General features: G+C 42.2%; 2 protein-coding genes across 5 annotated transcripts in view; one reads left to right on the forward strand and one right to left on the reverse strand.

The window, feature by feature from the left end:
• Positions 1 to 998: 998 nt before the first annotated feature.
• Positions 999 to 4,563, forward strand: ggh (gamma-glutamyl hydrolase (conjugase, folylpolygammaglutamyl hydrolase)). Its single transcript, XM_021562494.3, has 9 exons — positions 999 to 1,287; positions 1,663 to 1,771; positions 1,932 to 1,982; positions 2,092 to 2,176; positions 2,295 to 2,433; positions 2,636 to 2,742; positions 2,841 to 2,931; positions 3,047 to 3,181; positions 3,380 to 4,563. The coding sequence occupies exons 1-9, from the start codon at positions 1,200 to 1,202 to the stop codon at positions 3,496 to 3,498; spliced, it is 924 nt and encodes a 307-aa protein (XP_021418169.1). The 5' UTR covers positions 999 to 1,199; the 3' UTR covers positions 3,499 to 4,563.
• A 158-nt stretch (positions 4,564 to 4,721) lies between these two features.
• Positions 4,722 to 27,003, reverse strand: part of LOC110489714 (A-type potassium channel modulatory protein DPP6) — a 363,201-nt gene continuing 340,919 nt past the window's right edge. For all 4 annotated transcript variants that reach the window (XM_021562496.3, XM_021562499.3, XM_021562495.3 and 1 more), the window contains 16 exons: positions 26,794 to 26,917; positions 26,668 to 26,706; positions 24,994 to 25,101; positions 24,514 to 24,605; positions 20,373 to 20,420; positions 19,598 to 19,716; positions 18,331 to 18,378; positions 15,995 to 16,093; positions 13,768 to 13,837; positions 12,991 to 13,185; positions 12,416 to 12,470; positions 11,237 to 11,336; positions 10,791 to 10,849; positions 10,590 to 10,662; positions 10,422 to 10,495; positions 4,722 to 7,024 (listed from right to left, as the gene is read on the reverse strand). In XM_021562496.3, the coding sequence (XP_021418171.1) occupies positions 6,875 to 7,024; positions 10,422 to 10,495; positions 10,590 to 10,662; positions 10,791 to 10,849; positions 11,237 to 11,336; positions 12,416 to 12,470; positions 12,991 to 13,185; positions 13,768 to 13,837; positions 15,995 to 16,093; positions 18,331 to 18,378; positions 19,598 to 19,716; positions 20,373 to 20,420; positions 24,514 to 24,605; positions 24,994 to 25,101; positions 26,668 to 26,706; positions 26,794 to 26,917 (1,453 nt within the window). In that variant the 3' untranslated portion in view covers positions 4,722 to 6,874. The remainder of the gene's footprint in view (positions 7,025 to 10,421; positions 10,496 to 10,589; positions 10,663 to 10,790; positions 10,850 to 11,236; positions 11,337 to 12,415; positions 12,471 to 12,990; positions 13,186 to 13,767; positions 13,838 to 15,994; positions 16,094 to 18,330; positions 18,379 to 19,597; positions 19,717 to 20,372; positions 20,421 to 24,513; positions 24,606 to 24,993; positions 25,102 to 26,667; positions 26,707 to 26,793; positions 26,918 to 27,003) is intronic.

A 27,003-nucleotide genomic window follows, 5' to 3' on the forward strand; every position in this document is an offset into this window, starting at 1 on the left:
AATCAGTTTTCCCCTGTTCAATGCGTCATGAGCTTTATGCATCCTGCTCTACACCTCTAAGAAATAAACACCTGAGGGCGCCAAATACTTAATACTGTGGGATATTTTTCATCTCCGCCAACAGAAACACTTTAGAATCTCATCCTTATTATTTAAAAACAAAAACAAATGGATGAAGAATGGATGCATTTATCTAATCCATCCCATCATTGTGGATGTATAAATGTTTTGTCATTTTTGTTCCTCATATCATAACATTGTGAATGCCTGTCTGAAGACACCTACTGAAACTGCTGTACATGCCACAATATTTTGTTCAACTTGCAGGTATTATATAGAATAGCCGTTCATATGTGAGATTAGCTGATATATACATTACAATTATGATATTTAACGTACAGTCCAATCACAGGTGGTTGTGGCACCTTACTTGGGGAGGGGCTCATTGTAATGTCTGGAATGGAGTAAATTAACTGGTATCAAACACATGACACACATGGTTCCCATGTGTTTGATACCATTCCATGGTTTCCATTTCAGACATTATTATGAGCCGTCCTCCCATCAGCCTCCTGTGAGTCCACTATATTTAAAAAGTAATTGTAAATTAGGTGAGGTCTTATTTTTTTGTATTTTCAATTAACCAACACTTTTAGAACAATGAAATATATTGTTATTTTCAAGTTGTATTGAAATGTCAATGTGATTAAGGTTAATGGGCACTTTTAGAAGATAGAGAAAAAACTAAAACCTGTCCTCTACAGTTTGAGCTTTTATTTTGAAGGCTGAAAACGGTAATGTCCATTTTATTATGCTGCCAGTAAAAACATGTGAAACGTTTTTGTAGCAGGTTGTTTTAGGATAATTTGCGCAGTAGTTTATGATCATTAATGTAGCAGGAACATTGCCTTTTCTCATTTGGTTATGTCCCTCCTCCACTGGCTCTCCTTCCTCTCCTCAAACCCATTGGATGATAAAGCCAAAGGTCCCACCCCTCTGACCTTCTCCAATGGGTTTTGAGAAAGAGATGAGGACGCCAGCTCTATGCAATTGAGCTCTTCCTCGTGAGAAACATAAACTGTATGCAACCTATAGCAATGTACTAGTTTCCAGTGTCATCAAGTCATCTTTAGACGGAGAAGCTCGTTAAATTTTTTTACAATACCAATTTGATCCACACGTGGAAACACGTTTCGGAAATGAGCAATTTTGCCCTACTGTTTTGTTTTGGTTTCTCAACTTTGTCCTCGTGCACAGCGCTGAAGAGGAACGACGAGCCTATTATCGGTGAACTTCTGCATCACATGACTAAGAAACTAACGTGTTACATCATGTATTTATTATAAATAGTTCCCTATATCATTAACACTGCCTAATAGATGATTATGTGAGATTAGAACTTTGCATAACTAGTTCGACCTCTTCAAAGTCCGGTCTGATATCAAAAACATCAACCATATGGCTACAATTAGTCCTCAGAATGATAGGTACTATTCTATAAATGTAACCCATTCGGAGTAGGCCTAATTTACCGTACAGGTTCTTCTTTCCAATCAAATTAATATTTTATTACATTAAATATTTTTGTAGCTTTACTGGAAATACGTTAACTTTATTAAACTCATTGTAACTCACTTCCAAAACTATCTGCGATTTCCTAAGGTGTTTTAGCGCAGGAGGTATACTCGCCTCGACCGCAGAATGCGTCTTATATAGCCGCATCGTATGTCAAGTTCCTGGAGTCTGCTGGAGCAAGAGTCGTCCCTGTGATGTAAGCTTCATGCAGATTGATAATGAACTATAGTTGAGCACTTAACAGCTTTTCAAATATTGTTCTGAATATCTCATAATATTTGACTGAATATACCTAATGTTAATTACCCAACTACTTTATTATGAACCTCTGACACACTTTTCTGTGATTTCTACAGGATAAATAAGACACTGGAAGAGTACAAAACACTGTTCAACTCCATTAATGGGTAGGTGTCAACTATGCTATTTGCAGTACAAGACCCACTGTTGTGGTGTTTTTGTAATCCTTATCCCACTTTTATTTCTTTAAAAAATATATATATTTCCCCCCTGTAGAATACTCTACCCTGGTGGTGGTGTTAGCATCCTCACATCTGGGTATGCAAAGGCTGCTAGAATCTTTTATGAGCTTGCCATAGAGGTATGACATGCTCCTTTTGATACTTGCACATATTGTAGTAGAGCTTCATTTTACCTTACCAAATATGTGGGGGGAAAAACCTGTTCTTAATCATTTTTTGTTGTTGTTGACTTTTTAGGCCAACTCAAGGGGTGACTATTTCCCTGTATGGGGCACGTGTCTTGGATTCGAGGAACTGACGTACCTGACCAGTGGAAAGATGCTTCTGTCCCACACCAATACCAGTGGTGTGGCATTGCCACTGGTGTTTACTAACAGTATGTTTTATATGTACTTGCGTGTATCGCCATGATGCAGACATAAGAGAAAAGCATCACTCATCAGATTTGACCAGAATTAAATTTCCCAAATGATCACAAATGGAACCGGTTCACTTATTCAAATGCTGCAAGAATGCACACAGCCTCACCGAAACAATAATCTGCAACTTGAAGTAATGTGAAATTCTTTCACTTTCAGGATCAAGAGAGAGTAGGATGTTCAAGGGCTTCCCATCAGAGGTCCTGGATGCCCTGGCCTCTGAGCCAATCACTGAAAACTCCCATAAATGGAGTCTCACTTTGGCGGTATGTGCATTGTGTCTGTGTACAATCACCAAGTGATAGGCTTTTATGTATCCTCTGTAGCATTAATTGTGAACTATTCGTGCAACATTGCAATCCAGATTTATAACAGCAATGCAGACCTTAGGAAGTTCTACAAAGTCCTGACCACAAGCAGCGATGGGATAAACGAGTTTGTGTCAACTATGGAAGGTAAAGCACATTGTTATAACTTAGCAAACAGTAGTGTATATATACAGTAACGTATACTGGAACATGTACTTGCATAATATAATTTTCAATGATAGGTTCATTTTTTTCTCTGTAGCATATGGCTTCCCCATCTATGGAACCCAATGGCACCCTGAAAAGAATGCATTTGAATGGACAAAGACGTACATTCCACACTCTCCATTGGCTGTAAAGGTTACTTTCTTCATGGCCGATTTCTTTGTCAATGAAGGTAGTTATAGTAATGTGTTGCAAAATGTCACTGAATCTATCGTGTTTGTCTCAATATGTAGCTTGATGTTATTGTAACATGGAGAGTTCTTGAATGTGCCCCCCTTGACTGAACCATGAAGGGTGTGGTCAAGATCGAACTCCACCTGTTACAATATGTTTCAACCACTAATCTATGCCACTGCTTTTTCATTAACAGCTAGAAAAAACTTTCACAAATTTGAGGATGAGGAGGTGGAGAAGAGGGCACTGATATATAACTACAATCCTGTGTACATTGGAATCAAGTCTGCCTTTGAACAAATATATTACTTTTGAAATGAGTGTCTTTTTGATATTTTAAGTAGAAATTGTGGACAAATATTGAATTTTAAAAGCCTGTTATTAATAACTATTGATTTTTTTATATTAATAAAGACTTGCTGAATTGCCAAAGATGCCCTCTGTGCATCCTCTGTGACTTCTAGGAAGATGTTAATCCACTTAACCCCAACATTTCTCCAAGTTCACCATCATTGTAAAGCCCTAGTTATTTTGTTGCTTGAGTCATTTCTGAAGATTATTTATTTAATGTTATTAGTAATTTATTTTAAGGTGAAGAAAGGAAAAAAAAAACTCCCACATTTTCAGGTCAACTCTGTTACTTGAACTGAACTCTTGATTCCCCCCCCCCCCCCCCCCCCCCCGAGACATTGCATATCTCATTGTCAAGTCAGTGTAAAAGCAGGTGAGCTAGTTCTACTCTTTTAACCCATGTTCTGGTGTTTGGTGGTGAAAAACTGAGCAGGTCGAGCACAACACTTCAAACCTGTTACCCATAGATGGTCAGGCTGGAAAGGTTATAACAATGTTTTTTTGTGAAGTTTGAATTCAATTGCCCCTCCCTGTTGTACACAACAAGCTTCCATTCCCCCTGTCACAAATAAATGTATGGCTGATTTAAGATAAGGTAGTCAACCCTGTTACTTTATTTGGCACTATAGTTTTTAATTTAACCTCTTGAGATGGGGAAATATGTTTCATTAAGTTGAACATGTGCTCTTTATGAAATAAGTTAAATAAGTTAAAATAAGTTAAATAAAATAAATCAAACTACTCAAAACGAACCTAATTGGTGGAACGACCCAAATTATTGTTCTTAATGGTACTGATATAAACCTACAATCCTGTTCACTGGAATCAAGTCTGCCTTTGAACAATATAACTTTTTTGTGAGTATGTAATTTAACATTTTTATTTCATTAATTGTAATGGTATTTTGCAGCAACACTTCGATGTACATTTCTGTAAATTAAAAGCTTAATGTTTGATTTGTATATTTTGGATAAAGGTTTTACAAAGAAAGTAGGCTAACTGAGAACAATAAAGTTGTTTGTATGACTATGGATGTCTATGTTTTTGAACAAACCTAAAACAATCTTATTCTTATATTATCCAACAAAACAGTTGGTTGATTAGTGTAGCTCGAGGATTAAATGTTTTTCTATGAAACACAATTCAAAGCAGAGAGAACATTCACAATTGTGCAATAAGAACCAAAATAGATAAACTACTTTTTATTCTAATATTTACCCCCATGCCACAGTTGTCTCTTGTACTATTTTGGGTCACTTGACAAAAGTCCATCTTCACGTTCAATCGGCAGTGTTAGAAAGTTCACCAGAGCCACTGACGATAGCAAAGTCCACTTTAAACTCAACCCAAGGACAGAAACAGGAGAACAAAAATACATTTCAAATGTAACTTTCAAAATGCATTTATGCACAAATAACACTCAGATATTAAGAGACTAAAATGACATTTGAGTAACATTTACACATCAAGCTGACGAGACTGGGATCTCAATCACGATACTACTGTAAATGTAATGCCAGTATGGAACATTCAAGATGTCAAAAATACTACTTTGAAATGGAGCTATCGAAGATCGCATTGAGTTGCAAATAACTTGATAACATGCATTGACAAAGTAACAGGAATGAGCATTCACATAAAATGACATAAAAAATGCAGACTCGTGCCTCAAGAATTCAAATTTTTAGATTTCCTGTGTATTTCATAGTGTAAAGATTGTGATAATGATTCTAAGCTATTAATGACCTTATATACACAAATGTACTACTACTACTTTTGGCCATACAACACCATCAATTTTAAAGTGGCACCTCAAACCCACCCATGGGTTTGAATTGTAATACTGAGAGGGGTTGGAATGCCACAACATTTACTAAAACATAACCATTTTATGTGGTCGTTAGCCAGACAAACAATTTCATTACCATTTCAACATCTGCAAAATAATGTAAGGATACATGCAACTACTACTGTTTACAACCATTTTGGAAATTGGTTATATTTGGAACTAGAGAAGACCATTTCTTACTTGACATAATTCCATACATACTCTATGACAACATTACAAAGTGTTCAAAGTTCAGAGTGAAGGTTTAACCATCAGTAGTTGGTGCCATGGTCAACAGAACATTTCTTTGCAATGATCCATGTTGTTTTTTGTTTTGACAAAAGGAGTCCATAAAAAGGACCGCTTGCTCCCAAAGTAAGGCACAGTGACTAAAATATATTATGCTTTGAATTTCAAATGACTGGAGGAGAACGATTTGCAACAAAACCAAGACAAAGTGAATCAAGAACAAACCTGATTCGGTTTACATCCTTTTCATGACATGGAAAAATGAAGACTACACCATTTAAATACATACTTGAGGCTACAAGAAGATTCCAAGATAAACTTGAACACTGAAAAAACAAAGTATCGATGTCCAAAGAAGGGAATGTTTAATGTGCTACTTGACAAAGGGACAACAGACACAAGCACAGTCCGACATGAAAAGGTCTCTTCACGATTTTCAAAATAGGAGCATTCCCTTCCCCACAGACACCCACATCCCAGACACTGGGCTGGAGCCAGTTTGACCCGTCAGATACCATGTGGAGTCTGTATCTTCGACCACAAGTTTGTGCTATTAAGTCTCCCCTCCTCACTGACTGGTAAAGTTTGTGCTATAGAGTCTCCCCTCCTCACTGACTGGTAAAGTTTGTGCTATAGAGTCTTCCCTCCTCACTGACTGGTAAAGTTTGTGCTATAGAGTCTTCCTTCCTCACTGACTGGTAAAGCTTGGGTGTGGATTTTGATGTTCCTTCCCTCCCACCAGTTGTTTGGAATCCAAGGAGCTTGTCCTTTTAAACATAAAATGACCAGAGAATGCCTATTCCTGGCACAACCGCCTTTTCAACACGCTCCAGATATGACATCAGCTAGTGGTCCTTCATCGTAATGTATTAATTGTGTCGATGTCAAAAAAATGGCTGCCGATAGTCTCTTGTGGAGTCGTGCTGAATCAAAAGGTGAGGGAGAGGAGGAGAAAAACTGAGGATGAGGAGATTGGTTGATCTGCAACGCGGCAGTCTCAGGGTTGATCTGCAACGCGGCAGTCTCAGGGTTGATCTGCAACGCGGCAGTCTCAGGGTTGATCTGCAACGCGGCAGTCTCAGGGTTGATCATGTGGAAAAGCAGGGGAAACACAGAAGGTGAAAATTGAAAAAAAAAGAACTAAAGAGGGTTGAAACCAAGAGAAGGTTGCATATTATGTGGATTGTGAAACCAAGTATGGGGGCTGGAATTGTGCTTAGGCGTAGACTGGAGCTCTGTTTTGGGGGGTTGGTTTTGTCTGGGCTAACCCTCTTCCTCAATCTCCTCCTCCTGTCTCTCCTCGAACACCTTCTCCGGTAGCCGGAAACACTCCTCGAAGAAGTTGACCAGTGACTGGCTGAGGTGCTGCTGCGTGGCCTCGCTGTGAATGAAATGGCCCTCGTCTGGGTAGATCTGAGGGGGAACACAACACACTGGTCACCACACATCCATTCATATTGCTCTGGATGTACATGCTATGTAGATGCTATAATAAACATGTTATTATTATCATCATCATCATCTAAGCCCCTTCAAAGTACACTATATACAGTGCCTTGCGAAAGTATTCGGCCCCCTTGAACTTTGCGACCTTTTGCCACATTTCAGGCTTCAAACATAAAGATATAAAACTGTATTTTTTTGTGAAGAATCAACAACAAGTGGGACACAATCATGAAGTGGAACGACATTTATTGGATATTTCAAACTTTTTTAACAAATCAAAAACTGAAAAATTGGCCGTGCAAAATTATTCAGCCCCTTTAAGTTAATACTTTGTAGTTACCACTTTTTGCTGCGATTACAGCTGTAAGTCGCTTGGGGTATGTCTCTATCAGTTTTGCACATCGAGAGACTGACATTTTTTCCCATTCCTCCTTGCAAAACAGCTCGAGCTCAGTGAGGTTGGATGGAGAGCATTTGTGAACAGCAGTTTTCAGTTCTTTCCACAGATTCTCGATTGGATTCAGGTCTGGACTTTGACTTGGCCATTCTAACACCTGGATATGTTTATTTTTGAACCATTCCATTGTAGATTTTGCTTTATGTTTTGGATCATTGTCTTGTTGGAAGACAAATCTCCGTCCCAGTCTCAGGTCTTTTGCAGACTCCATCAGGTTTTCTTCCAGAATGGTCCTGTATTTGGCTCCATCCATCTTCCCATCAATTTTAACCATCTTCCCTGTCCCTGCTGAAGAAAAGCAGGCCCAAACCATGATGCTGCCACCACCATGTTTGACAGTGGCGATGGTGTGTTCAGGGTGATGAGCTGTGTTGCTTTTACGCCAAACATAACGTCTTGCATTGTTGCCAAAAAGTTCAATTTTGGTTTCATCTGACCAGAGCACCTTCTTCCACATGTTTGGTGTGTCTCCCAGGTGGCTTGTGGCAAACTTTAAACAACAATTTTTATGGATATCTTTAAGAAATGGCTTTCTTCTTGCCACTCTTCCATAAAGGCCAGATTTGTGCAATATACGACTGATTGTTGTCCTATGGACAGAGTCTCACACCTCAGCTGTAGATCTCTGCAGTTCATCCAGAGTGATCATGGGCCTCTTGGCTGCATCTCTGATCAGTCTTCTCCTTGTATGAGCTGAAAGTTTAGAGGGACGGCCAGGTCTTGGTAGATTTGCAGTGGTCTGATACTCCTTCCATTTCAATATTATCGCTTGCACAGTGCTCTTTGGGATGTTTAAAGCTTGGGAAATCTTTTTGTATCCAAATCCGGCTTTAAACTTCTTCAGTATCTCGGACCTGCCTGGTGTGTTCCTTTTTCTTCATGATGCTCTCTGCGCTTTTAACGGACCTCTGAGACTATCACAGTGCAGGTGCATTTATACGGAGACTTGATTACACACAGGTGGATTGTATTTATCGTCATTTAGGTCAACATTGGATCATTCAGAGATCCTCACTGAACTTCTGGAGAGAGTTTTCTGCACTGAAAGTAAAGGGCCTGAATAATTTTGCACGGCCAATTTTTCAGTTTTGGATTTGTTAAAAAAGTTTGAAATATCCAATAAATGTCGTTCCACTTCATGATTGTGTCCCACTTGTTGTTGATTCTTCACAAAAAAATACAGTTTTATATCTTTATGTTTGAAGCCTGAAATGTGGCAAAAGGTCGCAAAGTTCAAGGGGGCCAAATACTTTCGCAAGGCACTGTATATACAAAGGTATGTGGACACCCCTTCAAATGAAATGGATTCGGCTATTTCAGTCACACCCGTTGCTGACAGGTGTATACTATCGCACACACAGCCATGCAATCTCCATAGACAAACAATGACAGTACAATGGCCTTACTGAAGAGCCCAGTGATGTTCAACGTGACACTGTCATAGGATGCCACCTTTCCAACAAGTCAGTTCATCAAATTTCTGCCCTGCTAGTGGTGCCCCAGTAAACTGTAAGTGCTGTTATTGTGAAGTGGAAACATCTAAAGAGCAACAACGGCTCAGCCGCAAAGTGGTTGGCCACACAAGCTCACAGAACGGGACCGCCTAGTGCTTAAGCACGTAAAAATTGTCTGTCCTCGGTTGCAACATTCACTACTGAGTTTCAAACTACCTCTGGAAGCAATGTCAGCACAATAACTGTTCGTCGGGAGCTTCATAAAATGGGTTTCCATGGCTGTGCAGCCACACACAAGCCTAAGATCACCACGCGTAATGCCAAGCATCGGTTGGAGTGGTGTAAAGCTAGCTGCCATTCAACTATGGAGTAGTGGAAACGCTTTTTTGGAGTGATGAATCCCACTTCATCATCTGGCAGTCGGACAGACACATCTGGGTTTAGCGGATGCCAGGAGGACGCTACCTTCCACAATGCATAGTGCCAACTGTAAAGTTTGGTGGAGGAGGAATAATGGTCTGGGGCTGTTTTTCATGTTTCGGGCTAGGCCCCTTAGTTCCTGTGAGGTAAATCATAATGCTACAGCATACAATGACTTTCTAGACAATTCTGTGCTTCCAACTTTGTGGCAACAGTTTGGGGAAGGCCCTTTTCTGTTTCAGCATGACAATGCCCCCATGCACAAAGCAAGGTCCATACACAAATGGTTTGTCAAGATCGGCGTGGAAGAACTTGACTGACCTGTACAGAGCCCTGACCTCAACCCCACTGAACACCTTTGAGATGAATTCGAAGGCCGACTGTGAGCCAGGCCTAATTGTGTGCCCGACCTCAATGGATGAATGGAAGCAAGTCCCCGCAGCAATGTTCCAACATCTAGTGGAAAGCCTTCCCAGAAGAGTGGAGGCTATAATAGCAGCAAAGGGGGGGACCAACTCCATATTAATGCCCATAATTTTGGAATGAGACGTTTGACGAGCAGGTGTCCACATACTGAATTACTGATGAGGCCTACTCAGTCAACACACAGTAGAGAATATAAGGGTAAGGGGACCTATGACGCAGCGATGACCTAAACTCTGACTTCTAAATGCTCCATGTATTAATGGGATTAGTTGACCCTGTTAAAGCAAGCCTCGTAAAAGGGGAGTATAATCTCATTAAGTGAGATGGGGGGGGGGGGGGGGGGGTCATTGTGAGGTGTAATCCCTCAGCTGGTGTGGGGTTACACAACTCCTTGGTTTAACAGTTCTAGCCCAAAATATGCCCCCAGAGAAATAGAATGCCTAGAATGGCCAAATCACTGGGATGCATTTTGGATTAGCAAATGAGCAATATATCTGCTTCCCATGACACATTGGCTTGTCTGTTCCAGTTAAATTGGTGCACCTTATTGATGGTAGCCATTCTACACATCCCATTTCTACGTGTCATTCTGGGAAGTACCTCTCACCTGCAGAGTGTAGTTTGCTTTTTCATTGATCAGCTGGGAGATGAATTTAGCTGTGTGCTGGAAATGTACTTTTTCTGGTGAGAGAAAAGGAGACCAACACATACCATCTTATTGTTAAAAACATAAAAGCATTTTGTTAGGCTATAAAGGTTTTCAAGGATCTCATACCATCTGCTGTTGGATGAACAATCAGAAACTTCTTGTCTAGGAACTGTGATGCCCTGTGTGCTAGATTTGCCATCTGTGGAGAAATTACATAGATATCATATTTTATGATACACAGTATTACACTGATGTTATATTACAAGCCAATAGAAAAACACAGCTCATACATGAAGTTCAAGTGAAGGCTGAATAAAGAAGGCATACCGCATATGCTCTTGGGTCAGGCTTGGGCATTCCCAGGTATCTCTCTGAAAAAGCTGATGCTGGAAGAGAGGTTGTCAAAAGGAATCAATTCATTAGATCCTATCAAGGGACGTAGTGGTTTCAAATAAGGTGGGGAAACGCTAGTGCTAATAACCCTCATTTAGCATGATAAACAGTGGGGCAAAAACATATTTAGTCAGCCACCAATTGTGCAAGTTCTCCCACTTAAAAAGATGGGAGAGGCCTGTAATTTTCATCATAGGTACACTTCAACTATGACAAACAAAATGAGAAAAAAAATCCAGAAAATCACATTGTAGGATTTTTAATGAATTTATTTGCAAATTATGGTGGAAAATAAGCATTGTAGTGTTGGCGTGGGAGGGGTGTCTGCTCCATCATGTTGATAAGAAGCATTTACACACACACACACACACACACCTTACCGTATAGGTCAAAGTCTGTGATGGGTGAGAGGGCTACACCACATTTCACCGGGGAATCCTCGGCGCTGAGTAACAGGCTGGTCACATAGCCTCCATAAACCTGAGACAGACAGACAGACAGACAGACAGACAGACAGACAGACAGACGGAAAGCAGAAATCCTATATCAACACAAGGTTTCTCTAACTGCTGCCTACAGACAGATACCCATTTCAAGCTCAGTTTAAAGATTGAGTTTGGAGACCCAAGAGCAGTAGATCATTAGCCTGGTCACAGATCTGTTTGTGCTGTCTTGCCAACTCCTATGGTCATTGTCATGCTATTCAACACATTGAGCACAAACAGATCTGGGACCAGGCTATTTGGCAATGCCCCTGATAATGAGTAATATGAAATATCCCATGTCCATTACTGCAAGTTGCAGCTTCCTCCATAATGCGTAGCCTAGTGGTTAGAGTGTTGGACTAGTAACCGAAAGGTTGCAAGTTCAAATCCCCGAGCTGACAAGGTACATATCTGTCGTTCTGCCCCTGAACAGGCAGTTAACCCACTGTTCCTAGGCCGTCATTGAAAATAAGAATTTGTTCTTAACTGACTTGCCTAGTAAAATAAAGGTAAAAAAAAAAAAAAAAAAATGTTATGGATGATTAGTTTCAAATAATTTTTGGCCTTCTGGACTCTCTAATACATCAGCAGCCAGTAGGAGGACTTGGCCAGAGGCAACAGAATTAAGCTTCTCTTCATGAACATCCTATCAGAGGTGTCAGAATCTATTAAAACTATATCTATTTGGTCCAAAGGTAAATGTTGAGCTCGCAGCACACATCTGATCTGTCTTTTTCCTATTTATTTTCAACACACAATTCCAGCAATGCAGTACATAAGAAAAACACACAGAGTAGGCATAAACACTGTAGCTGTCATTGACAGCTTGCACTTCAGTTGAAGAGTGTAGCTGGCAATTTTAATATGACACTCAATATGTTGATATGAACGAGCAAGATTCAAGAGCCTCCCTAGTGATTTCTATACTTAAAACAAGGGTGGTTAGTTAGCACATCAGAGTTGGCAGATAGATACTGAAAAATACAAGGGGTTCAAGGGAACATTATCCACTTCAGATGTAACTACATGCAACCAATTAACCTCATAATTATCAGGAGAAAAAAAGTATCTTACTTTGCCGAAAGCTCCAATCCTGGTCTTGTCAACGTAGGGCTCTTTAGATATTATACTGAAATGCAAGAAATACGATGTGGATTACTTCATCTCAGAATGAAGATTCCTGATCCTGAGTACCCCTTCCAAGTGTTTCTGCTCAGTTATTTTGCTAGCTGTCCATGTCATAGCTCGTTAGCACCCGGCTGTAATATAGAAAGGAGAAAATCCTGATTTGGCGAGGTACAGGCTGGCGGAACATAACAATAATTTAGCCACACACTTTATAGCCTCAGCTGCCTAAACGTTAGTTACCTAAGAGTGTGTGAATAAATTATTTTTCCTTTACACATGTCAAATCACTACACATTTCCAGACCTCTGCCGATTGGCTGCTCTTCAGTTCATATGACAGTGTTAGGGTAGTCTGTCTTGTGACAGAGAAGTCCAAGGCCTCACACTTCCCATCATGGATTTAACAATAATGGAAACACCCTCCAGCAATTATTACACCAATCCAATGCTTTTAAATCCATGACTGCAAGCGCACCACTTAGGAGAAGGGTGGAGAATCAGGCCGCAGTTGAAGGTACCTACCTGAGGGCCTCCAGCTGGTCCCTCTCCTCGAACACGCCCAGCTTCCTCTGGACGCGGTGCAGCAGGTTGGTCCCCTGGAAGCCGCTGCCCCGCCCGTCGAAGCGTAACACCATGGCCCCGAAGCTGCTCACCAACACCGTGGCCCAGTCCATTTGGAACAGCTCTGATACCATCTGACCACCAGGGGTGCTGTCACTGGTGACGACGAGGGAAGGCGGCATGTTTAGTCCTTATTAACCCATCATTCTCACTCACTCACTCCCTAAAATAAATAACTACACATGCACACACACACCTCTCACGGTCCCTTTTAAACTGGAGGTGTGTCCTCATACAGCAGATATAGAGAAAATTACACATTGTCTTTATAGTAATGCCACTTCATCCAGAGGTGAGCCAGGGTGAAAAGACTAGAGACAGGGACTGAAGAATCTAGTCTAGTGTGTGTTTCACCAACCTGCAGGCAAGGGCATGGAGTGAGATGGTGTGATAGTGGAGGAAAGGAGAGGAGGGTTAATTAAAGGGGGAATGGAGACCTTTTCATTGGCAGCGTAATTACTGGTAGTGCGAAGGAGAGAGAGTTGCCACATCTCTGCCTTAGATGAATAGCCCTGATTAAAGCACTGAGTCGGAGGGTAATTATCTCTCCTGATGAGGCAACCTGTCCATGGCACAGAGGAGGTGAAGACCTCCGTGTCAACGGCTGATGAGAAACTGTGGAGATGGATAGCTAGCTTTTATAGTAGAGCAGGTGTGTGTGTGTGTGTGTGTACTCACACGAGGAGGAGCAGAGGATAGTGAGATGAGTCCACAAAGCTGGCAGGTTTGAGGATCTGCATCGTTAGTGCTACACAACAACAAGAGAAAGTGATCAGTATGTGTCACGCCCTGATCTGTTTCACCTGTCCTTGTGCTTGTCTCCACCCCCCTCCAGGTGTCGCCCATCTTCCCCGATTATCCCTTGTGTACAGTGAGGGAAAAAAGTATTTGATCCCCTGCTGATTTTGTATGTTTGCCCACTGACAAAGAAATGATCTGTCTATAATTTTAATGGTAGTTTTATTTGAACAGTGAGAGACAGAATAACAACAACAAAATCCAGAAAAACGCATGTCCAAAATGTTATAAATTGATTTTAATGAGGGAAATAAGTATTTGACCCCTCTGCAAAACATGACTTAGTACCTTGTTGGCAATCACAGAGGTCAGACGTTTCTTGTAGTTGGCCACCAGGTTTGCACACATCTCAGGAGGGAGGCTGACGTTTGGCAACGCGAACCTTCAGCTCCCTCCACAGATTTTCTATGGGATTAAGGTCTGGAGACTGGTTAGGCCACTCCAGGACCTTAATGTGCTTCTTCTTGAGCCACTCCTTTGTTGCCTTGGCCGTGTGTTTTGGGTCATTGTCATGCTGAAATACCCATCCACGACCCATTTTCAATAACCTGGTTGAGGGAAGGAGGTTCTCACCCAAGATTTGACGGTACATGGCCCCGTCCATCGTCCCTTTGATGCGGTGAAGTTGTCCTGTCCCCTTAGCAGAAAAACACCCACAAAGGATAATGTTTCCACCTCCATGTTTGACGGTGGGGATGGCGTTCTTGGGGTCATAGGCAGCATTCCTCCTCCTCCAAACACGGCGAGTTGAGTTGATGCCAAAGAGCTCCCTTTCGGTCTCATCTGACCACAACACTTTCACCCAGTTGTCCTCCGAATCATTCAGAAGTTCTTTGGCAAACTTCAGACGGGCATGTATATGTGCTTTATTGAGCAGGGGGACCTTGCGGGCGCTGCAGGATTTCAGTCCTTCACGGCGTAGTGTGTTACCAATTGTTTTCTTGGTGACTATGGTCCCAGCTGTCTTGAGATCATTGACAAGATCCTCCCGTGTAGTTCTGGGCTGATTCCTCACCGTTTTCATGATCATTGCAACTCCACGAGGTGAGATCTTGCATGGAGCCCCAGGCCGAGGGAAATTGACAGTTCTTTTGCGTTTCTTCCATTTCCGAATAATCGCACCAACTGTTGTCACCTTCTCACCAAGCTGCTTGGCAATGGTCTTGTAGCCCATTCCAGCCTTGTCTACAATCTTGTCCCTGACATCCTTGGAGAGCTCTTTGGTCTTGGCCATGGTGGAGAGTTTGGAATCTGATTGATTGATTGCTTCTGTGGACAGGTGTCTTTTATACAGGTAACAAACTGAGATTAGGAGCACTCCCTTTAAGAGTGTGCTCCTAATCTCAGCTCGTTACCTGTATAAAAGACACCTGGGAGCCAGAAATCTTTCTGATTGAGAGGGGGTCAAATACTTATTTCCCTTTAAAATGCAAATCAATTTATAACATTTTTGACATGGGTTTTTCTGGATTTTTTTGTTGTTATTCTGTCTCACTGTTCAAACAAACCTACTATTAAAATGATAGACTGATCATTTCTTTGTCAGTGGGCAAACGTACAAAATCAGCAGGGGATCAAATATTATTTTCCCTCACTGTATTTATACCATTTTTTTCTGTCTGTTGCCAGTTTGTCTTGTTTGTTCAAGCCTACCAGCGTTTTGTCTCAGCGCCTGGTTTTCCCTAGTCTCTCTTTTTCTCGTCCTCCTGGTTTTTTACCTTTACCTTTGCCTGTCCTGACCCTGTACCCGCCTGCCTGTCTCTGAGCCTGCCTGTCTCTGAGCCTGCCTGCCTGTCTCTGAGCTTGCCTGTCTCTGAGCCTGCCTGCCATCCTGTACCTTGACCTCTGCTCTGGATTATTGACCCCTGCCTGCCTTGATCTGTCATTTTCCTGCCCTGTGGTTACAATAAACATGGTTACTTCACACAGTCTGCACTTTGGTCTCATCTTGATTCCTGATAGTATGTGTAATGATATGATTATACTGCCACGACACAATTCTCATTTGTTCATCAGCTTCATTATCTGTTCATCTGAACAAAACAGACTTTAAAAGACAGCTCTGCTGTTGAAATCTCCCTTAGCGTTAGAGTGGAACATAACATACTGTAATCCTCCATGGTGATCTCCTTGTATTCCACGTGGGGCATCTGCATGGAGTCCAGCCTAATCCTCAGATTCTCATTGGTCTCCAGGTCAAACACCTCTGCAGTGACAAACATCATGGCCTTAGTCTATGGCTGAGGTTGCTATGGCTACCATGGTCTAAGGGCACGTACTGTAGATGTTCAAAGGGGGTTGTGGAAGAATGTTGGTCTGGAAGTTGTGATGAAGCCATGCTTACAACAAGAGACATTACAGAGGACAGAGGGAAATTGCCAGAATGCAGAGACATCCCTCCCTCCCTCCCTGCACTGACACACCGTGATAAAGACAGAACAGCAATGTAGGCTGTAAATATCAATGAAGACTTCAGAATGGCTGGCTACAGAGAGACGAGCCTTAAAGAGGCTTATCTTGGCATGCTGAGACTGAGATTGGACTAGTAACAAAATGAGTGGGTGTTTTGGTCGGGGAGAGAGTTCTCTCCTGACTGTCTGACTGGTTGTAAGAGGTATTTCTCTTTGACCTTGTCTGTGTGTGTGTGTGTTCGCTGCAGAGTACACAGTTTACAGAAAATGCATCCAGGTTGTTATTCCCCCCACAACAGCATGTACATTTCAGAATAACTTTTAGGGCTCCAGTTAGAAAGCAGAGTTCCTGCCAAAAGTACCTTTAGTTTTCTCCCTTGGCCTCTAAACTGAAATATATGCAGTAAAATATGACTGCAGAGTAGGCTATCTAGTCCCCTTTGTACACATAGTTGTGGCTATTCTTCCAAGTGTACATGCTGTAACCAGCAGTAAACAAACACGGTATAGTCTTTCATTACAGTGGGAAGGTCATGTTGTTATGAGGACATCCATCCAGCTAGGTAATGTAATCAGTATGGCTGCCAACACACTGGGCAAAGGCTGTAAACAGTGACTCAGCAGAAAGCAGAGGTGGCCTTGCTGTGCTGTCAAAGTCTTGGTATGCTGTGCCTGTTTGATGAGGTCACATGGCTGTGGGTGGTCATATTGTGAATCAGGAATGGAGGGGAGGGCATTAATTCTGTGGTCTGTAAATGCTCGGTAAACAGAGATAGATACAGATGTTTACTTTCTACGGTGTTAATAAAGAACTGTATTTCCGGGATGATGTCTATTCATGAAGAGGAGTGGATGTCCTAGGTGTGTTTGTGAGTGTGTGTCCCCCCCCCCCCCCCCCATGGTGTCCCTCTAATGCTGAGTGTCCACTACGCCACTTTCAAAATCCTAACATCGCTGAGCCTCTCACATTAAACAACCATTTGTATTTTTGTCTTGCCAACGCAGTGGTGTGCACACTTAACAAAGTGGCAAAGACGGGGGTCACACACTACCAGATTCTTCAGTTGGTCGTGAGGATTCTCCATACCGCCACATTCTCTTGCCAAAACAATGATGTGATTAGATTGTTAACATACCGTAGCTAGAACGAGCTGTGGCTCAAAGCTGCCTCATAAGTTTCCAGTCAGACATTCCCACTTGCCATATAGAGTTGAAATATCTAGCAACATTTTTAATTGAATAACATTGCTGGTGAACTTTAGAGCTGTAACGATTTGACACTTTGGGGCTTTGGTTAAAGACAAATACAAACCAGTAGTAGTCATTGCTCCTGCTCGAGAGTCCACACATTTTGAGTGATGTGAAACAACGTCATCTCACTGGCTTCTTCTCTGGCGAGCTCTCATTGGCTATTTCTGATCGTCGTTCACAAAACATGACGTTGCACATCTCACACTACAAGAGCATCGCAGATTCTGTGCCGATAAAATCAAACATGTTTGAAAATATCGGGACATCTCGGACAGCTAAAAGACGGGATCGGTAGCCCTCAGATTGCATCTCTGACCCGCTCACCTCTCCAATCTCAAAAAACTTGTCTGGGACAGCTAAATCAGGGCTAAAATTGTGTAGTGTACACCCCACTTAGCAAGTATCATCTGCTTCCTGACAGTTACATGGCAAGTCAGAAATAAGATCTCAGTATAATGGATCTAGTGTATGTGTTTGTGCGTGTGTGTGTGTATGCTGGATATTAACAATAGAGGAAAGAAAGAGGAAGATCATGCAGTGTGTGTATGTGTGGTGGGTGTATGTGTTTGTGTGTGTGTGTATGTGTGGTGGGTGTATGTGTTTGTGCGTGTGTGTGTGTGTGTATGCTGGATATTAACAATAGAGGAAAGAAAGAGGAAGATCATGCAGTGTGTGTTTGTGTGGTGGGTGTTTGATAGATAAACAGGGTGTGAATGATTTCATTTGATGACCAATTATTTATTTGAAAGAATCCAAACAGAATCCTAACTGGAAGACTCACTCTGTCTGTCCTGTGTGCTGTACACGGCTACAAACGGGACATCAGGGCCTGGAGAAAGACCAAAACAAAAACAAAGAGGACAAAAAAAGACATCAGCATCAGGCATTTCTCTTGCATTGAAACCAAGATACGTGTCCATTAGTTTGTGGTGGCACTACTCTGTCTCATCTCTGTCTGGGTTTATGAGTACATTCTGTGGCTCCATCTTATGTACAAATGACTGCATGTTTCAAAATGTATCCCCACTGTCCACAGTTCTAGGAAAAGCGAGAGAACGGGAAAGGATGATTTAATTATCCATTTCTATCTAGACTTGCAAAAAGACTTGCAAAAAAATTCGAATCGAATCGAATCATTTGAACTCAATATTAAGGTGCCATTTGACAATAGAAGACTGAGACACAATATAGTCCAGCCTCAAAGTTTCTTTTTTCTTTCAAAACCCCAAACCCATGGTTTACGCCATTGGAAAAGTTCAGACACAACATCAAAACATAATTGATTAAAGTCTGAAAGCCTGACATTATCTGCTTGCAGAGAACAGACTCAAACCTCTACAAATAATGTTTTACTTCACATGTTTTCTACAAGCACAAACTATGTAGTCCAGACCTGCTTGTTATTGTTAGCTTATCCAATTAATTGAACACAACCCAAATAATTTCTGCAGTGTTCAGGAGCTGGCTTCCAAACAAACAAGCCCTTGTAGAAACACTCACTCTCTGTCTCCTAAAACACAGCGGTGCACTAGGAAGGGACACATAATGAAATGATAGATGCACTTAGCAAATTGTGAACATTCTAGAAACAAACATTTGCGGCTCCGAGTCTGCAAAGTAGGCCAGGCAATCTCTCACAGAGCTGTAATCATATCACAATCCCGTCAAATAAATGAAAGCGGGCAAGAGGCAGTAGGGGAATGAGGGATTAAAAGTGAATGAGGTAGAGACAGGTTCAGAAAACCCGGCTGTCCTGTGTGGTTCCAGGGAGTTCAGTGAGAGGATGACAATCTTTGGGATGCTGCTATTGGACCCGTAGCCACATGTTGAAATAATGCAGGAGTTCTGGTAGAGGCATTGTAGAGGTTTAAATACACTGCACAAATGATTGAGTTTGTGACCAAATATCATCCGTCACCAACACATGCATTGAATTCATTGTGTCTTTACTAGTGCGTCTCTCAGAAAGAAGTGAGAGGCCAAAGGTTCACTTGGGGAGAGACAGACAAACCAACCCATGGACAGACTGACCAACCGGTGTCTCCCACCTTTGCAGCTGAGGAGGAAGAGGCTCATGTTGTGGCTGAAGGAGCCTTTGACGTAGCCACAGCTTTCGTAGAAGTCACAGGAGAGACAGCGTCTGTTGAAGGGGCCCACCGTGTCCGCACTACAAACACAACAAGAGGACACTCAGCCAATCCCATTTTTTGGGGGGTCATTTAGCAGACGCTCTTATCCAGACCGACTTACAGGAGCAATTACGGTTAAGTGCCTTGCTCAAGGGCACATGTACAGATTTTTCACCTAGTCAGCTTGGGATTTGAACCAGTGAACCTTCGGTTACTGGCCCAATGCACTTAACCGCTGGGCTTACCTGCCCCGCATCCCCCCCTTCCCCAAAACACATGTAAATATTGGACTATAAATTGTGCTTTCCTGTATTATACTTATACTTACTGTATTATACTGCTAAAATGTTTATTATATTCTACTGAGCCATTTACTTTATGCTCGTATTCTTATCTTTTGATATTTCTTATTGTTGTTGCGTTGTCGAGAAGGAACATGCACATGAGCAATATGTTGGACCATGTGAATCCTGTACATACGACTAATACAATGTGAATCTTGAAGTCTTTCTCCTAGATTATTATTCAGACGTGGAGCAAAGCCCCTCAAAGCCTGCAGGCCAAAAGCCACCGAAATTGTAACCAAGTGAAACCAAAAGAACCCATGTCTTTTGGGTGGTGGGCAACAGAGCTAGGCACAACAGAAGAGAACAGCATTACAGACGGTTACATTACAGAGCTATGTATGTGTTACCTGTAGAGGTGCCTTCGCTTCGGATCATCCTCAGTACTCAAGAAGTATCTGCAAGATACATAATAAACATTTAAAGTTGGATGTGCAGTACCAGTTAAAAGTTTGGACGCACCTACTCATTCCAGGGTTTTTCTTTATTTTTTACTATTTTCTACATTGTAGAATAATAGTGATGACATCAAAACCATGAAATAACATGTGAGAAGAGACTTGCTAGGGCCAAGAAACACGAGCAAAGGACATTCGACCGGTGGAAATCTGTCCTTTGGGCTGAGTCCAAATGAGAGATTTTTGGTTCCAACCGCCGTGTATTTGTGAGATGCAGAGTAGGTGAACAGATGATCTCCACATATGTGGACGCCAAGGGTGTGCAAAGCTGTCATTAAGGCAAAGGGTGGCTACTTTGAAGAATCTCAAATATTAAATATATTTTGATTTTTTAACAAATTTTTGGTTACTACACGATTACATATGTGTTATTTCATAGTTTTGATGTCTGTCTTCACTATTTTTCTACAATGTAGAAAATAGTCAAAATAAAGAAAAACCCTTGAATGAGTAGTTGTGTCCAAACTCTTTACTGGTACTGTATGTTAAACTAATAAATAATATAACAAATGCATGTGTGCACGCAACATTACATCACTGAAACATTGCATTAGTCACAAAGTGTAAGGAGTCTATGAAGTGAGATTGAAAGTAGGTTAGTGTAAAGATTCCAGCAGTACAGTTCAACAGAAACATGTCGGCTTGGGTAGGTATAAGCAGCTAGAGTGCAGACAGTTCCAACAGTAGCATAGTCTTGCCACTCGAAGGGATGTAACATAAATTAAATATGATGTCAGAGAGATGCAGAGGCTTTGCATTTTTTTTGTTACTAAAGTAGGCCAGGAACAAATCTGGCAGAAACAAGTTCACACCTCAAAGTAACTTTTGTAGGTGAGCTGTAGCTGAGCTAGCTTTGGTTACAGAGAGAGAGAAGAGAGAGGGGGGAATGGAGAGAGTTGGGGAGGGGGGAGAGGAGAGGGGTCGAGAGAGAGGAAGAGAAAGGGTGGGGAGAGAGAGAGAGACCTGACCACTGTGACAGACCCAAACTTAAGGAAAGCTTTGACTATGCACAGACTCAGTGAGCATAGCCTTGCTATTGAGAAAGACTGCCGTAGGCAGACCTGGCTCTCATGAGAAGACAGGCTATGTGCACACTGCCCACATAATGAGGTGGAAACTGAGCTGCACTTCCTAACCTCCTGCCAAATGTATGACCATATTAGAGACACATATTTACCCTCAGATTACACAGATCCACAATGAATTCGAAAGAAACCCGATTTTGATAAACTCCCATATCTACTTGGTGAAATACCACAGTGTGCCATCACAGCAGCAAGGTTTGTGACCTGCTGCCACAAGAAAAGGGCAACCAGTGAAGAACAAACACCATTGTAAATACAACCCATATTTATGTGTATTTAATTTCCCTTTTGTACTTTAAAACCTGTTAAAGAGGCTGCACATTTTTGCAGCTTTTTAAAAAAAATCGCGCAACATTTCAACGTCCTGCTACTCATGCCAGGAATATAGTATCTGCATATGATTAGTATGTGTGGATAGAAACCACTCTGAAGTTTATAAAACTGGTTAAATCATGTCTGTGACTATAACAGTACGCGTTTAGCAGAAAAAATCCCAAGGAAAACTGTTCACAAAAACCCCCCAAAAAATATCCCTCCGCCAGTCTCTGTATTGTCTATGACAAGGGAAAATAGATGGGGCCCTGTTTACAATGCCTACAGCTTCCAGTACTGTCAATTGATTTTAAATTAATCCTTGGTAAAATGAGGAATAGGCACTTCCTGTCGTCGAGCACACCACAGGAAGTTATGAAAGAGAGAATGTGGACCATGATTTCAAAACGTGCTGCTATTGAAAACAGATCGCCCCGTGATCAATTTGATCGATTATTAACGTTTACTAATACCTAAAGTTGGATTACAAAAGTAGTTTGAAGTGTTTTGTCAAAGTTTATAGGTAATTTTTTTAATTAAAAAAAATGACAGTGCGTTTTGGAACGGTGCTTTTTCATGGATCAGACGGGCTTCATAAATGGACATTTTGGGTATACGTGGACGGATTTAATCGAAAAAAAGACCCAATTGTGATGTTTATGGGACATATAGGAGTGCCAACAAAGAAGCTCGTCAAAGGTAATGAATGTTTTATATTTTATTTCTGCGTTTTTGTGTAGCGCCGGCTACGCTAATTCTTTTGTTTACGTCCCCTTCAGGTATATTGGGGTGTTGCATGCTATCAGATAATAGCTTCTCATGCTTTCGCCGAAAAGCATTTTAAAAATCTGACATGTTGGCTAGATTCACAACGAGTGTAGCTTTAATTGAGTACCCTGCATGTGTGTTTTAATGAAAGTTTGAGTTGTATCGAGTACTATTAGTTGTCACTCTGAAATTTCTGATTCTGATGTCCGCTGATGTTGATCCCTGTACAGGGACAGCAGCCGTTACAACATTGTATATATTCATAATATGACATTTGTAATGTCTTTATTCTTTTGTAACTTCTGTGAGTGTAATGTTTACTGTTTATTTTTATTGTTTCTTTCACTTTTGTATATTATCTACTTCACTTGTTTTGGCAATGTTAACATATGTTTCCCATGCCAATAAAGCCCCTTGAATTGAATTGAATTGAGAGAGAGAAAGATACGGAGTGGGGAGAGAGAGAGAGGGAAAGGGGAGGGGGAGAGAGAGAGGGGAGAGAAAGAGAGGGAGGGGAGAGAGAGGGGGAGGGGGAGAGAGAAGGGGAGTGCGGAGGGGTAGAGAGAAGGGGAGTGCGGAGGGGGAGAGAGAGGGGGGAGGGGAAAGAGAAAGAGAGCAAGAGAGAGGGGTGAGGAAGCAAGAGGTGGGTGAGGGAGATAGGGAGAGAGAGAAGGGGAGAGAGAGAGGGGGAGGGAGAGAGCGAGAGGGGAGAGAGATGGGGGAAAGAGAGATTTAGGGAAGAGAGAGATAGGGGGAGAGCGAGTGTTAGGAATTTTATGAATAAATGACAAAACAATATCCCCATTTTAAATAGAACTGTAACTAAGTAAACTTATACTCTGTTTTATTATATCTGATTAACAATATGAATTCATAAGTGAGGGATTGTGGAGCCTGAAACAGGGGGTAATTAAATAAGATATGTACCATTCTAGTCAGGTTGGAGAATATTGGAAGTGGGGGTTTTTCAGTAAACAGAAAAGGTCTTTAACCTATGGTTGAACCAACGAAACTTAGCTCTGGGGTATTTTAGATAAGGCAGTGAGTGCATTCCCAGGTTTTCTGTTAACTAGAACTGTCATCTAAGTGGTGATCGATAATGGTGAGGGGTCAAGAGTTAATTCAGTTTTATTGTGTGTCCTGTGTGTGTGCTAGTGGGTCGGAATGAACTTTTAAACTTGCTCTGTCTTGGTCGGGAGGAGGACATTCATTCTAGAACTTGTGATGTCATATTTTGTATATAAACTGTTGTTCGTGGTTACACGGCAGCGCGCTCCGAGAATAAATACTATTATCTAATTTTGATAAGACTGGTCTCCGTCTATTTTATGCAAATAAGAATCTTACAAATTCTCATAAAATAGACTAAGTGAATTCAATTAATGAAAACAAATTGGAAATAATGAAATTATACCAACAGTGAGAGAGTGGGGAGAGAGAGATAGGGGGAGAGAGAGATAGGGGGAGAGAAAGGGGGAGGGGAGAGAGAGAGAGAGAGAGATGGGGGAGAGGAGAGATATAGGGGGAGAGAGAGGGTGGGGGGGTTGAGAGAGAGAGAGGTGGGAGGGGAGAGAAAGAGAGAGAGGTGGGAGGGGAGAGCGAGAGGGTGGGGGAGAGAGAGAAAGAGGGGAGAGGAAGCGAAGGGGGAGGAAGCGAGAAGAGGAGAGAAAGAGGGGGGTGGGAGATGGGGGAGAAAGAGAGGGAGAGCGAAAGAGAGAGAGGGGAGAGAGGGGTTTGTTGAATTGTTTGCTTTAGGTTTTGTGGGTGGGTGTTTGTTTCATAATTACAGCATAAATGTGTGTATATACTACATGCGAGTGCATGTGTGTGTGTGTTTGTGTGTGGCCCAGCTGGGTCAGGGAGCTCACATTAGCTGGCTGTCCTCGTTGTAGGCTAGGACCTGGGTGACATCCCAGTCTCCAGACGTGATTGACTGCAGCGTGTCTGTGCTGGTGTTGGGCTGGAGAGAGAGGGGGGAGGAGAGGAACGGGGAGTTAGAGGGAAGGGGAGAGAGAGAAGGAGAGGGAGTGGGAGAGAGAGGGAAGGGGAGCGGGAGAGAGACAGAGAGAAGGAGAGGGAGGGGGAAATGGAGAGGGAAGGGGAGAGGGAGAGAGAGGGAGGAAAAGGAAAGGGAGATACATATACTGCATGTTAAAAATCACTGGACTCAATGTCTTCTTGTCATGTTAGGAGTGCACACTTAGTTGAACTGACTTCTGTGCTACTTGTGATGGAAGATATTACGGAAGTGGCTGTTGTCTATGCTATGCTATAGGCAGCAATTCTAGTGTATGGAAGCCCTCGTGCAGAACACAGAAGAGAGTGTGTAGAAGGGGAGTATACAGTACCTGTGTGATGGACATGGAGATGTGGAAGAACTTGCCCCTGCCTCCCTGTGGGATGGCTCTGGTGAAGAACAACTTCAGACCATCTTTGGAGAACAGCGGCTCCTCATTCTGCACACCAGTCATATAACACACATAGAACACACAAACTCAGCAGAAAAAAACATCCCTTTTTCAGGACGCTGTCTTTCAAAGATAATTCGTAGAAATCCAAATAACTTCACAGATCTTCATTGTAAAGGGTTTAAACACTGTTTCCCATGCTTGTTCAATGAGCCATAAACAATTAATGAACATGCACCTGTGGAACGGTCATTAAGACACTAACAACTTACAGACGGTAGGCAATTAAGGTCACAGTTCTGAAAACTTAGGACACTAAAGAGGCCTTTCGAATGACTCTGAACAACACCAGAAGAAAGATGTCCAGAGTCCCTGCTCATCTGCGTGAATGTGCCTTAGGCATGCTGCAAGGAGGCATGAGGACTGCAGATGTGGCCAGGGCAATAAATTACAATGTCCATAATGTGAGACGCCTAAGACAGCGCTACAGGGAGACAGGACAAAGATCGTCCTCGCAGTGGCAGACCACGTGTAACAACACCTGCATAGGATTGGTACATCGTGGAGGGTCCGTCATGGTCTGGGGCGGTGTGTCACAGCATCATCGGACTGAGCTTGTTGTCATTGCAGGCAATCTCAACGCTGTGCATTACAGGGAAGACATCCTCCTCCCTCATGTGGTGCCCTCCCTGCAGGCTCATCTTGACATGACCCTCTTGCATGACAATGCCACTAGCTTTACTGCTCGTTCTGTGCTTGATTTTCTGCAATACAGGAATGTCAGTGTTCTGCGATGGTCATCGAAGAGCCAGGATCTCAATCCCATTGTTCACGTCTGGGACCTGTTGGATCGGAGGGTGAGGGCTAGGGCCATTCCCCCCAGAAATGTCCGGGACCTTGCAGGTGCCTTGGTGGAAGAGTGGGATAACATCCCACAGCAAGAACTGACAAATCTGGTGCAGTCCATGAGGAGGAGATGCACTGCAGTACTTAATGCAGCTGGTGGCCACACCAGATACTGACTGTTACTTTTGATTTTGAACCCCCATTTGTTCAGGGACACATTATTACATTTCTGTTAGTCACATGGCTGTGGAACTTGTTCAGTTTATGTCTCAGTTGTTGAATCTTATATTCATACAAATATTTACACGTTAAGTTTGCTGAAAATAAACGCAGTTGGCGGTGAGAGGACATTTCTTCTTTTGATGAGATTATATATACACATGTATAAACATATTTCTAACATATCTAGAAATGATGGAGTGGCATTCCACTCTGTAGCACTGCGAAAAAGATCTAGAAGATAAAAGGTAGAATCAGCGATATGACGTGGATGCAGAAAGTAGACAGCATAGTGGGTCAATTTTCTCAACAACTAAGACTGTTGAAGAGTGAGGCTCAACTTCTCCACTGTTTTGGTCCCGTGGCTACTGCGCTGTGAAGAGAATGAAGCGAACCCGTGGCCATGCAACGACACTGTGTGTGACTGTGTGAGAGTGTCTTGCATCTCGCTCATCTCAATATCTGCGGTGCTCCTTGTTGTGACGTCATTTCGCTCTACCTTTAAGAGCACTAAGACATTGTTTGTATTGAATCTTGTTGGTTTCTTACCTGCCTGTGTAGCCAACTTTCGCTCTCGTCCTCGTGTTTCTAAACAGACAATTTGAAAGAAAAGTCAATGAAAAGCAGATGAAAAGTGAATGAAGTGGGCTGAAAAACAGACGCACAGACACACACCTTGGTGCAGACGCCAGTGGTGGCCTGACACAGAGTCAGCATGGATATGTTCTGGGCTCTGTTTAACCAGTTCACTGCCAGTTTGGTGGTAGTCGCCCATTTCACCATGGTGACATAGTACTCTCTGTCCAACACAAAACAAAACAAGAGTGTTATTGTGACTATGCATTTATTCATGCAAATACAATGTCTAGAATAAAGGAGTAGGAA

The sequence above is a fragment of the Oncorhynchus mykiss genome, chromosome 15 (genome assembly GCF_057628025.1).
Source record: "Oncorhynchus mykiss isolate SJ-2025 chromosome 15, ASM5762802v1, whole genome shotgun sequence".
Lineage (NCBI taxonomy): Eukaryota > Metazoa > Chordata > Actinopteri > Salmoniformes > Salmonidae > Oncorhynchus > Oncorhynchus mykiss.